The 13,874-nt window shown below is 42.9% G+C and overlaps 1 protein-coding gene across 1 annotated transcript in view; it reads right to left on the minus strand.

Annotated features, from left to right (window-relative positions):
- Positions 1-978: 978 nt before the first annotated feature.
- Positions 979-13,874, minus strand: part of UBALD2 (UBA like domain containing 2) — a 51,334-nt gene continuing 38,438 nt past the window's right edge. Inside the window, exon 3 of the mRNA XM_077459337.1 lies at positions 979-2,314. Coding sequence (XP_077315463.1) covers positions 1,997-2,314 — 318 coding nt within the window. The 3' untranslated portion in view covers positions 979-1,996. The remainder of the gene's footprint in view (positions 2,315-13,874) is intronic.

A 13,874-nucleotide genomic window follows, 5' to 3' on the forward strand; every position in this document is an offset into this window, starting at 1 on the left:
GATAAATTCACGAGCCTAACAATCCTATAATAATATCATGGATCATTTTAGAACACCATGATGTTTTACAATTGTTAGGCTCACAATGTCAGTTACAATTATATTTACATATTATGTTTTATTGTAGCCCTGATGAAAGGGGAGTTTTTGACCCCCAAAACATGTTGGCCGTCTTAACACAAAATGAATGCATTTTGGACTTTTTGGTCTCGCACTCCTTCCACCTATGCAGGACTGTCTTTCTGGTAACTTTCAGGAGATTGGACACTGGCAAAGCTTTTGAAATACCCATACCCCCCCACCCCCCTTGGGCATACCCCTATAACCCTACCCGACTGACACCTCAGATTTTTAGCAAGCAATGCAAAAGTAACAGGTGCAGAGGGACATGTGGTCTGTACAAAAAGATACAGACTTTACAGGCAAGTCAAGATTCCTTTTATGTTAATCGTATAGTACAGGATACAGGCTGGATATTCCTAGAAACTGGGAATACTCAAATCAATTAGAAGGGAAGGCAACAAGGCTAGCAGAACCGTGCCAATTGACCCAACAAAACATAAAAGGGTTTCTGATTAACTTCTACAGTGGGTCCCTTAATAAATGAATGATTGATTAGGAAAAAGTGAAATTTTTTTTTTTTTTTTATTTATTTAAAAAAAAGGAAAAAAGCACAGCCATTGTTCATGATACACAGTGCTTTAGAGCCAGGTACCTGCCTCTAGCTGAATAGAAGGCAGTGAAAACAGAAAAGGCATTTTTAAACTAGAACAATGCTAACACACTATTTTGACATGACTTTCCCCTATAAATGCTTTTATACAAAAAAAAAAGAAAAAATTTGGGGGCTAGACTTCTGGTTATGTTCCTGCAGCTAAAAATCTTTAACTCTCTGCCTACCGTGTGTACCAAGATGTTACATAGGCTGTAATCAGACATTTGAAATATACAAGAACAAAAAAAATAAAAAAAAGCCAGTTATATCACATGGTTTACTTTTATTGCTCAGGGCAAAGAACATAACTCTTATTCCCAACTGGGAGCAAATGTGGAAAATAGAAAACTCTCAAAAATCCATCAGGTGCCACCTTTAGGTGGTGTAAAGGTCAATGCTCGCAATCGGGGTGTCCTTTCACATGCTGACATGGCTTCATTTACTGCATTATGTGTCCTGTTAAAGAAATCACAAGAGCTTGGGTAACAGTTAATTTTAAAATCCCTGTTAAGAACTCCAACTACAAAAAGGAAACTGGAAGCCATTGTAGTGATCCATTCCTCCTGCACTAGATCTGTAAGAAGACCGTGGAAGAGGGTGGCCATTTAATTTAGATGAAGCTTGTATTGCCTGGATGCCAGACACGGCTTTTGGTTCTATGGATGTTAGATCACCCCTGCTGGTCTGTCCATGAATGCCTTTTTTTTTCTCTTTCCACTACATTCGTCAGAGCCAGGCTCTCTCCTCTCAAGTCAGTGTTTGAAAGATGGCCATTCCTTCTCTGTTTAGATGATCCAACTCAAGCAGTGTCACTTTCTTCACTTAACGTCCAGCGCAGGTGAACACAATGTGGCTCCAAGGACTGGTTCAACATATAAACTGTTCTAATACAAACAGAGCGGATAAGAGGGACAACTGCTTAAACCTTGTTTTTTCCCCCCATCTGTTAAAGTGGTCTACTCAGGCCACAATTCATCAATGTTTTCCAAGATGCCTCATCCAGCACCTCATATATTCTTTTCTGTATACAGTATATTTATATATTAAAAGGAGACGGAAAAGGGAGCTCACTTTTTTCATTTCCCCTTCCACTTTCTCACCTTTGGAGAAAACAAAAAACAGAACCTTTTATTTATAAAATAAAAACCAGGAGGAAAAAAGTAAAATAAAAAAACTGTTCAAAAAACGCAAAAAAAAAAAAAAAAAGGAAAAAAAAAAAATAATAAAAAGGAGGCACTCATCACTGCCTCTTCTCCAGCTCCAGTGCACTCATATCCAGTCTTATCTTTGTGCATCCATGGCCCTCATGGCTTTCTGTGGGCCCCCTGAAGGCTGGGAGGTAGGGGGCCATGCAGGCTGTGCATGATGATGGTGGTGGTGGAGAAGTGTGGTGGGAGAGGCTGGAGGAAGCCAAACAGGCTGTTGATTTGGTGGAGAGGAGGCCCAGTGTGGGCTGAAGTTGCCTGGAGGGGAGCAGGCATTTGAGGTGGCTGGACTGCTGCTGTTCTGTAAGCTCTCAGAGGTACGCAGCTTTGAAAACATGGCTAAAGCATCAGGGAAGTTGGGCGGAGTGGCTGGTGTGTTACTTGGCGTACACATCTGCAGAGAAAAAAAATATATATATATCAATTATTGTAAAAGGACATGCATGCCTGGAATTAGAACAAGTGTAAGTCTCAAACAGATCATTTCAAGTTTTATTCATTGCTCATACATTTTAGGAGGGCAATTTTTCATGCCAATCTGAGGTACAGAGAAAAGGGTCAGTGCATGCCACAAAATGTGCTGCTTCTGTAAGGGAAGCGGCAAAGGGGAGAAGAAGTACAACTCGGACAAGATTCCTAATGCGTTCAATCAAATCACAGATTTGTCCCTGCAACAGCTAACCAGAGGAGGGCTTGTTCACCCCAGATACTTTCCAGCGAGTTTTTAAAATGCATTTACAGTAATTGCCACATATTACAATGACCCTAGTACATAAAAAAGGTAAGACCTGCTCTGCTCACACACACAATCCAACATATAAGGACAGCCACGGGATGGTTACAGCCTATAATACATGGAAGTAAAAAAAAAAAAAAAAAAAAGAAGACAAAAAGGGAGAACATAAACAGTAACATTACACAGGTGGCAAACATAATGACCCAGGTAACAGAGTGTAAGAGAGTCCACAAGTAGCCTTTCGAGGCATCATGAAAGTCATAGCAAACAAAAACAAAAAATAACCTTCCTACTAACCAGGACAATACCCAGCGACTTAATAATTTAATGCATAAAGCCTTTAAATGGAAAAGAAAAAAAATGAAAAAAAAAGGGAACAGAGTAAATCTGAAAGTTGGAGGAAAGACCAAAAAGGAAGGGAAAAAGAAGAGGCCTCCTGCTGCATGTTTACCATCTGGAACATGTCATAACGCATGTGCACATATGGAATGCACATAAGAAACCACCACCCTACGATTTTTCAAGAGTCAAAAAAGTGCATGCAAAAAAAAAAATAAAATAAAAAAAAAAAAGACTCCAGAATGATGAAATTGTGGTGTGAACCAGCCAAAGAAAGGTTTCCATATTGGATGACTCGCATATCTTGTTGATTCTCAAAATATACAGTTGCAAAAAATAAAAAAAAAAATAAAAAAAAATGTATGTGAACCATTTTGGAATGATATAGATTTCTGCACAAATCGGTCATTAAAATGTGATCTGATCTTCATCCAAGTCACAATAGACAATCACAGTCTGCTTAAACTAATAACACACAAAGAATTAAAATGTTACCATGTTCTTTATTGAACACACCATGTAAACATTCACAGCGCAGGTGGAAAAAGTATGTGAACCCCATAGACTAATGAGTTCTCCAAGAGCTAATTGAAGTGAGGTGTCAGCCAACTGGAGTTCAAATCAATGAGATGAGATTGGGAGGTGTTGGTTACAGCTGCCCTGCCCTATAATAAAAAAAACACACACACACACACACACACACACACACACACACACACACACAATAAGCATTGCCTGATGTGAATGATGCACAAAAGAGCTCTCAGAAGACCTACAGTTAAGAATTGTTGACTTGCATAAAGCTGGAAAGGGTTATAAAAAGTATCTCCAAAAGCCTTGCTGTTCATCAGTCCATGGTAAGACAAATAGTCTATAAAATGGAGAAAGTTCAGCACTGCTACTACTCTCTCTAGGAGTGGGCGTTCTGTAAAAGAGGACTGCAAGAGCACAGCGCAGACTGCTCAATGAGGTGAAGAAGAATCCTAGAGTGTCAGCTAAAGGCTTACAAAAGTCTCTGGCATATGCCAACATCCCTGTTAGCGAATCTACGATACGTAAAAAAACACTAAACAAGAAAGGATTTCATGGGAGGATGCCACAGAGCAAGCCACTGCTGTCCAAAAAAAAAAAAAAAAAAACCATTGCTGCACGTTTACAGTTTGCACAAGAGCACTTGGATGTTCCACAGCAGTACTGGCAAAATATTCTGTTGACAGATGAAACCAAAGTTGCGTTGTTTGGAAGAAACGCACAACTCTATGTGTGGAGAAAGAGGCACAGCACACCAACATCAAAACCTCATCCCAACTGTGACGTATGATGGTGGAGAGAATCATGGTTTGGGGCTGCTTTGCTGCGTCAGGGCCTGGAAGGAAGGAAAAATTAATTCCCAAGTTTATCAAGACATTTTGCAGGAGAACTTAAGGCCATCTGTCCACCAGCTGAAGCTCAACGGAAGATGGGTGTTGCAACAGGACAACGACCCAAAAGCATAAAAGTAAATCAACAACAGAATGGCTTAAACAGAAGAAAATACGCCTTCTGGAGTGGCCCAGTCAGAGTCCTGACCTCAACCTGATTGAGATGCTGTGGCATGACCTCAAGAAAACGATTCACCCCAGACATCCCAAGAATATTGCTGAACTGAAATAGTTCTGTAAAGGGGAATGGTCAAGAATTACTCCCGACTGTTGTACACGTCTGATCTGCAACTACAGGAAAATGTTTGGTTGAAGTTATTGCTGCCAAAGGAGGTTCAACCAGTTATTAAAGCCAAGGGTTCACATACTTTTTCCACTTGCACTGTGAATGTTTACATGGTGTGTTAAATAAAAACATGGTAACAGTTAATTTGTGTGTTATTAGTGATTGTCTATTGTTGTGACTTAGATGAAGATCAGTTCACATTTTATTACCAATTTGTGCAGAAATCCATATCATTCCAAAATGGTTCACACACTTTTTTTGGCAACTGTATCTAAACTCAAGAAAAAAGCTTTGCAATTAAGCAGTCCTTCAATGTGGTGGCCACATTTCTCTTTTTTTCAAAATTTTTCATCCTTTGCACCTTTACCCTTGGTGATCCTGCAAGTAACACTTACCTACAGCAACAATGTTCACTCAAAGTACTCCAATCTATGAAGGTGAAAAGTGTTGTTACCCTAAGACAGAACTGAAAACGTGTCTTCTCCATAACAGAAGGGAGGGATTCTCAGGGATAGTTGGAACAAAGTAACTGATAAAAAAAAAAAAAAAAAAAAACCCACACACAACAACCCAGCACAGAGATTTATCAGCCAACAAGATTCCTGGCAAGATCCACAGGTACTTTTTGTGCTCATTGAAAAGATATAGCTACTATGTAACATAACAAAATGCTTATAAAATGGCATATTTAACAGAATAAGCGATATCATTATTCGTTTGCATGATAAAAGTGATAAAAGCAGTTTCACTTTATCGCAAAGCATGAAGTTCACTTAAACTGAATGTTATCCCAACATTTCATATTCCTGATGTGTATGTTCTACCATGTATTTTTTTTTTTTTTTTTTTAACACAAAGTATCCAGTTCTTGTTTTGCTTCATTTGTGCAGATTACCTGTTGATCCTGCCAGCCCCTATTTAAAAGTGATCATAGAAACACATCCTTCCCAGCATAGTCTGTTTTCTGCCTGTACTAGGAGCACAGCCTGCCTGTCCTTCAATGGCCAGGACTTGTGCTGACACCCCCTGCACACAGCTCTTCAATGGGAAACTCAGCCTCCTGCTGACATGCCCACCTGCAATCTACACCCCTAGCTCTACAAGCCTCTTATACAGAGGTTATGCAATTTATATACAGTGCATCTGTAAAGTGTTCACAGCGCTTCATTTTTTCCACATGTTGGCATGGTACAGCCTTATTCCAATATGCATTAAATTCATTCTTTTCCTCAAAATTCTACAAAAAAAAAATACCCCATAATGACAAGGTGAAAGAAGTATGTTTGAAATCTTAACAGATTTATTTAACCCCCCCCCCCCCCCTCTCACATGTACATAAGTATTCACAGCCTCTGTGCAATACTTTGTTGAAGCTCAAGCTCTTTCTCACAAGCTCCATCAGGTGGGATGGGGAGCATTGGTGCACAGCCATTTTCACATCTCTCCAGAGATGTTCAAGTCTGGGCCACTCAAATGACATTCCCAGAGTTGTCCCATAGCCACTCTTGTTATCTTGGCTGTGTGTTTAAGGTTGTTGTCCTGTTAAAAGATGAGCCGTCGCCCAAGTCTGAGGTCCAGAGCGCTCTGGAGCAGGTTTTCATCAAGGATGTCTCTGTGCATTGCTGCATTCATCTTTCCCACAATCCTGACTAGTCTCACAGTTAGTTCCTGCCTTTGAAAAACCATGCCCACAGCATGATTCTGCCACCGCCATGCTTCACTGTACGTATGGTATTGGCCAGGTGATGTGCGGTGCCTGGGTTCCTCCAAACATGACGCTTGCCATTCAGGCCAAAGAGTTCAATCTTTGTTTTATCAGACCAGAGAATTTTGTTTCTAATGGTCCGAGAGTCCTTCAGGTGCCTTTTGGCAAACTCCAGGCGGACTGTCATGTGCCTTTTACTGAGGAGTGGCTTCAATCTGGCCACTCTAACATATAGGCCCAATTGGTGGAGTGCTGCTGAGATGGTTGTTTTTCTGGAAAGTTCTTCTCTCTCCACAGAGAAATGCTGGAGCTCTGTCAGAGTGACTATCAAGTTCTTGGTCACCTCCCTGACCAAGGCCCTTCTCCCCAGATCACTCAGTTTGGCCAGACGCCCGCTCTAGGAAGAGTCCTGGTGGTTCCAAACTTCTTCCATTTACAGGTGATGGAGGCCACTGTGCTCATTGGGACCTTCAATGCTGTAGAAATGTTTCTGTACCCTTCCCCAGATCGGTGCCTCGATACAATCCTGTCTCAGAGGTCTACAGACAATTCCTTGGACTTCATGGCTTGGTTTGTGCTCCGACACCCCTGTTAACTGTGGGTCCTTATATAAAAAGGTGTGTGCCTTTCCAAATCATGTCCAATCAACTGAATTTACCACAGGTGGACTCCAATCAAGTTGTAGAAACATCTCAAGGATGATCAGTGGAAACAGGATGCACCTGAGCTCAAGTTTGAGTGTCATGGCAAAGCTGTGAATACTTATGTACATGTGATTTTTTTTGTTTACTTTTAATACATTTGCAAAGATTTCAAACAAACTTTTCACATTACTATTATGGGGTATTGTTTGTAGAATTTTAGAGAAAAATAATGAACTTAATCCAGTTTTGAATAAGGCTTAACACAACAAAATGTGGAAAAGGTAAAGCACTGTGAATACTTTCCAGATGCAGTGTGTGTGTGTGTGTGTGTGTGTGTGTGTGTGTGTGTGTGTGTGTGTGTGTGTGTGTGTGTGTGTGTGTGTATATATATATATATATATATATATATATATATATATATATATATATATATATATATATATATGTATGTGTATATATATATATATATATATTTTTTTTTTTTTTTTTTTTTTATTACACACATTTTGCATTGCATTTCTATTTGAAACTGAATGGGTTGTTTTACAAGTGAGGGTTAAAATATTATTGCATATATTTAAAAGCTTGGGGCGAAGAAAAGCACTTCCAGGTATGGGGACCATGCGACCCTTTCCTCTTCTTTCTATCATGTGGAGCAAAGGGCCATGCAATACAGTGCAATTCCCTTGCATCAGCATTGTCATATGACGGTATGGAAAGTCTTCAGCAGTGTGAAAGCACTGACTAATCTGGCTTGGAGCTTGCAGAGGACCTTTTCCCTTCTCACTTGCAGATCTGCCCAATTTGTAAAAGTACACTTTCTTCAGTATAGAAGATCATTGATGCTTAGATTTTTATTTTATTTTTTGAAACAATGGATTTGACGTATGTGGAAAATTATAGATAGGCTAGAACATGCTCTCTTAGTAGAAAGCTCAGCATGATTTGTGAGCTCAGTGTCATGGAAACCTCATGTATTGGGTTTGTTTTCTAAAATAAAGATTGGTGCGAATGGGAATTGTGTTGAGTTGCATTAGGTTGCCTGTTCAAAACTAATGGTCTAATGACGCACATCAATGCCTGAAAATCCTGCTGCATTTTGAAAAGAAGTTGTACCACAAAAACGCACATAACCCCCGTGTTACCACTTTAAAATAATTGCACATTACTGTAACGCAAGTGGTATAAATTGCCCTGACTTTAAAATGTTAAAAGTAAACATTACCCTATGGTTACGGTTCTTTTTGTCTCGCGATCTCTAGGAGTATGGATAAGCCAGCAGAATGTATTACAAAAAGACAACAGCTGCTCCAAATGTGCAACCCTCATACCTGCACTGGAGAAGTCTTCTTCTAGAACGTCTGTGCTGCAGGGATGAGACAGATTCATCAGAAGCTGCTGCGATCATTTTGAAATCATCCACAACAGAATTGGTGATGTGACTGGCACATCAGAAACTTTTGCTTGGTGAAATCACGATGCGTGCTGGGCTCCAGGGATCTAGAGAATACTGTGTGCTTAGCGAGGAAGTCCATCTTTGTGCAATTTAGACCATTGTAGAATGTCATATTATATGGTTTGTATTTACAGCACAGCAGTAAACCAGACACCTGAAGCCCTGGATTATAGAGAGTCAGTTTCTTTTGATTTGAGTTTGAAAGTGTAAGCTCCATGGTTGTCAATGCTTCAAAACTTACTACAGGTCAGGTGTGCTCTGCGCACATTCAATAACTGTACGATTGTTGCAGGTCAGAGACTAGTCAGCGAAGGATAATAAAACAGGATGCGCCTCTCATATCATTGCTCTCTAGCAATTCCTAGGCAGCAGCTGTGAAAACTCAAAATCCAACTAACTTCTAAAGTCATATTTCAAATATGAGTTTTCACAGCTGTTATCTGGGTATAAATGGAGAGCTGTTACATGATAGAGGGAGCAATAAAGAACTTCCAACAGCCTATGTACAGAGGTAGTGTTGTGTTAAGATGGGATTGCAGTTGAAATTTTCTGGGCAAACAGCCCACATTTTGGACGATTCCTGCTCTGGAAATCCAGTGCGTTGTCCAAAGGCCCCCATAGGTAGACAGTTGTCAAGAAAGCCATGTTCTTTGCAAAATGACACACAAGTTGCCATGACTTATGAACTGAGGAGACCTTATTCCCTCTTGCCGAGCACTGGGCAGGGTTTTTCTTTTACATTTAGCCCTGCTGCGGGCAAACATCAGGGTACAATTTTTATGTCAGTTTTCAGTGCTAGAAATGTGGTCAATCCTCTTCTGTACAAAACTGTGTTCTAGCCACTGCTTTGCAAAACTGGTTATGAATCGCATCCAATGTGAACAGTTATCTCAGAATGCCAAACTACTCTATGCTGTGCGAGTTTGGAACGAGCCGCTCCAAACTCACACAGAACCCTTTTCTTAACTAGATTAAAAATCGGACGGCATAGATGTGAACATCCTTCATAGTAAAACAGTGTATTTATATGATCTATGCCTTTTGGATCCCACCTGATCTGCATCAGTGTGAACCAGGACTGAGGCTCCATTCACACCTGTGCATTTTGGGATCATAGCAATTCTGCCCGCCAATCTCAAAATTATTATTATTATTCAGGATTTATATAGCGCCAACAGTTTGCGCAGCGCTTTACAATATGAGGGCAGACAGTACACTTACAATACAAATCAATACAGGAGGGAGCAGAGGGCCCTGCTCGTTAGAGCTTACAATCTAGAAGGGAGGGTCAAATGCACTACAATTGCAAAAACGCAGGTTCAGGTGCCCTTAACCACTTTCGGACCGCCCACCATCTTTATACGTCGGTACTTTGAAGGAGGATATAGTTATGGCAGCAGCTAGCTACCTCTTATTCAGCGAGCGGACCTGTATAAGCTAAAAGAGGTCTCTGCGGCAGATTCGCCGCAAGATCACTTATCGGCAGGAGAGGGGGGGCCCTCCGCCACTTACCGGAGCCGTCAGCAGCAGCGATCGGATCCTTCCTGTGGCCTGACATGGAGATGAGTGAGGGGAAGATGGTCCCCACCCATCTCCATATCATTGCAGGGCGGAAGTGACGTCAAAAACATCACTTCCGCCCATAGCTCTTAAAGGGCTATTTTTTTTTCCTTTTTAAAATGTCGCCGTTTTCTGTTCTCTTCTGGAGATGTTGCTTCGTCGCTGTCTCCGGTCACAATGGCAGGGCCGCACGCCGCATCCCTGCCATTGTGACCGGAGGCAGCGATGAGGCAACATCTCCAGAAGAGAAGAACAGAAGACGGCGATAGCGGCAGCAGCGACAGAAGACCGGGCCACCGCTTGCAAAAGAGCTAGAAGAAGGTACGGTGGCCCGGCAAGAAGAACCGAAGAGGGGGGACAAGACCCCCGAAGTTGGAAGAAGAGGGCGGCGGCGAAGAAGAAAGCAGGGCTCATCCACTAGTGAAAGAGCTAGCAAAAGAGCAGAAGATAGCAGAGGAGTCCGGTGAGAAGACCCCCGGAGCTGTGCATTAAACTATTTTAACCCTTGTGCGTTTTTTTTTTTAAATTTTTTTTTTTTCACAGGTGAATGGGTAGGGGTACATCGTACCCCCATACTCATTCACATAATGTGGGGGGGCCGGGATCCAGGGGCCCCCTTATTAAAGGGGGCCCCCAGATTCCGATAAGCCCCCTGCCCGCAGACCCCGACAACCAACGGCCAGGGTTGTCGGGAAGAAGCCCTTGTCCTCATCAACACGGGGACAAGGTGCTTTGGGGTGGGAGGGCCGCGCGCCCCCCCCTTCCCCAAGGCACCCCCCCCATGTTGAGGGCACGCGGCCTGGTACGGCTCAGGAGGTTGGGGGGGGGGGGGGCTCGCTCGTCCCCACCCCCTTTCCTGGCCGACCAGCGTGCTCGGATAAGGGTCTGGTATGGATCTGGGGGGGACCCCCACGCCGTTTTTTCGGCATAGGGGGTTCCCCTTAAAATCCATACCAGACCTGCTCTCGGAGCATTTTAAATAAATTTGGCGTGGAGTTCCCTTTTGAGAGCTGATAATTCTGTGAGAGTCGCCTCCGTATAGACGGAGATCCGACTTTGAGGCGACCTCCATTAAAATCAATGGGTACCAGTCACCTACAAGTCGGATTGAAGTAGTACAGGAATCTTTTCTGAAGTCGGAGCATCTTCAGTAGTGTGCATTAAGACAGCTCTCATTCACTTACATTGATTTCTACATGTTGTGCGACCTGAGACGACTTGGGATGACTTGAAGTCGGATCCGAGTTGCCCCTGTGTGAAGGGGACCCCAATTGATGGATCATGCTAAAGTTCCACAAGCGGCAGGTGTAATCATTTTAAATCTGCAAGGGGTTTCCTGAAACTAACATTTGTTCCAGTGTTCCTTCGCTGTAAAAAGGTTGGGAAATGCCTATCTAAACATTTCCTTCTCTCTTTGAAAAGGTTCCCAACTTTTGGATAAAATCACAGAAAAATGCTTATTTGCAGCATTTTTCATTTCCATGCTCACCTCACACTGTGTGTCCTTGAACTTGCTGGTAAATTTGCCTTCTTCGGGAAGAGTGAGTATCCTAGCACAGTCCCCTCCTTTTCTGGGAGTGTCCAATTACAGTCTATGCCACCCTAGCTCTTCAGCCGCACCGTAAGAGGACTGGTGTCCCGTCCTTGGCATCAATGGGAAAACTAGTGCCACATCATTGGTGGCAGGAACTATGACCTGTGCTGACAGTGGGGGAATAATGCTCTAAGGGCCAGATAAAAGCGAGCAAGGGGCCGCAGTTCGGAGACCACTGCTATAGTAGGTCTCCTGAGTGACACATTTTGGATCTGCTGACATTGCATTTAAGTACATCAGTTCACTCACTTTACCTGCCATTTAGTGATGGAGGAACTCATTTTTCATAATCATTTATGATGCAGGAAATATATTTTCAAACTCAATCATTGGAGTCTTCTTGTTGTCTTTAAAGCTAAACCCCAGGTATTGATTGCAGACCAACCCTGCTCAAATTCAGTGCGGTCAGCTTTCCTGCTACACATGGACCACAAGGGTGTTTTTTTTTTTTTAAACGAGAAAGGAGCGACGATTGTTCCTGGACTGAACTGCTCAGTCGTGGAGTACAAGTCCAGACTGCACGGTAATGCAGAGTCCTGTAAGCAAAATATTGGGCTTGCAAGGAAAGGAGCAGAATGACATGAATGTTTTGCCCAAAGAGGACCAGAAACAATGGACAAATGAAGCACTGAAGCTTGGAGAGGTTAACCACTTGCTTACAGGGCACTTAAACACCTTCCTGCCCAGACCAATTTTCAGCTTTCGGTGCTCTCACACTTTGAATGACAATTACTCAGTCATGCAACACTGTACCCAAATGAATTTTTTGTCCTTTTTTTCCCACAAATAGAGCTTTCTTTTGGTGGTATTTTATCACCTCTGGGGTTTTTATTTTTTGCGCTATAAATGAAAAAAGACCGAAAATTTGGAAAAAAAACGCATATTTCTTTGTTTCTGTGACAGAATTATGCAAATTATTAATTTTTCTTCATAAATTTTGGTCACAATTTATACTGCTACATATCTTTGGTAAAAATAACCCAAATTAGTGGATATTATTTGGTCTTTGTGAAAGTTAGAGAGTCTACAAGCTGTGGTGCGAATCGCACAAAATTGATCACATCTGATGTACTGGTGACCTATCTCGCTTCTTGTGACCCGAACAAGTCAGGAAAGTACAAATACCCCCCAAATGACCCCTTTTTGGAAAGTAGACATTCCAAGGTATTTAGTAAGAGGCATGGTGAGCTTTTTGATGTTGTCATTTTTTTCCCACAATTCTTTGCAAAATTAAGATTTTTCATTTTTTTTTTCTCCACAAAATTGTCATTGTAATAGGTTATTTCTCTCACGTGGCATGTGTATACCACAAATGACACCCCCCAAAAAATTCTGCTACTCCTCCTGAGTATTACAATACCACATGTGTGTGACTTTTTCACAGCCTGGCCACATAGAGAGGCCCAACATGCAGGTAGCGCCATCACGTGTTCTAGGAGCATAAATTACACATCTAACTTGTTGACTATTTATTACACTTTTGAAGCACCAGGACAATGACACGTGACACTGATGACAGATGGCACTGATACGTGGCAATGATGGCACTGATACGTGGCAATGATGGCACCGATACGTGGCACTGATGACAGGTGGCACTAATATGTGGCACTGATGACAGATGGCACTAATATGTGGCACTGATGACGGGTGGCACTTATACGTGGCACTGATGACACGTGGCACTAATACGTGGCACTGAAACGTGGCACTGATGACAGATGGCACTAATACGTGCCACCGATGACAGATGACACTAATACATGGCACCGATGACGCGTGACACTGATGACAGATGGCACTGATAAGTGGCATTGATGACAGGTGGCACTGATGACGGATGGCACTATGTGGCACTGACGACACGTGGCACTGACGACACGTGGCACTGGGGGCAGGGGGCACTGGGGGCAGGGGGCACTGGGGTGGATGGCACTGGGGGCAGGTAGCACTGGGGTGGATGGCACTGGGGGCAGGTAGCACTGGGGTGGATGGCACTGGGGGCAGGTAGCACTGGGGTGGATGGCACTGGGGTGGATGGCACTGGGGCAGATGGCACTGGGGCGGATGGCACTGCTGGGGGCGGATGGCACTGCTGGGGGCGGATGGCACTGCTGGGGGCGGATGGCACTGCTGGGGGCGGATGGCACTGCTGGGGGCGGATGGCACTGCTGGGGGCGGATGGCACTGCTGGGGGCGGATGGCACTGCTGG

This window comes from Lithobates pipiens, unplaced genomic scaffold (assembly GCF_037356315.1).
Source record: "Lithobates pipiens isolate NorthernLeopardFrog02 unplaced genomic scaffold, aLitPip1_a1.2 Scaffold_28, whole genome shotgun sequence".
Lineage (NCBI taxonomy): Eukaryota > Metazoa > Chordata > Amphibia > Anura > Ranidae > Lithobates > Lithobates pipiens.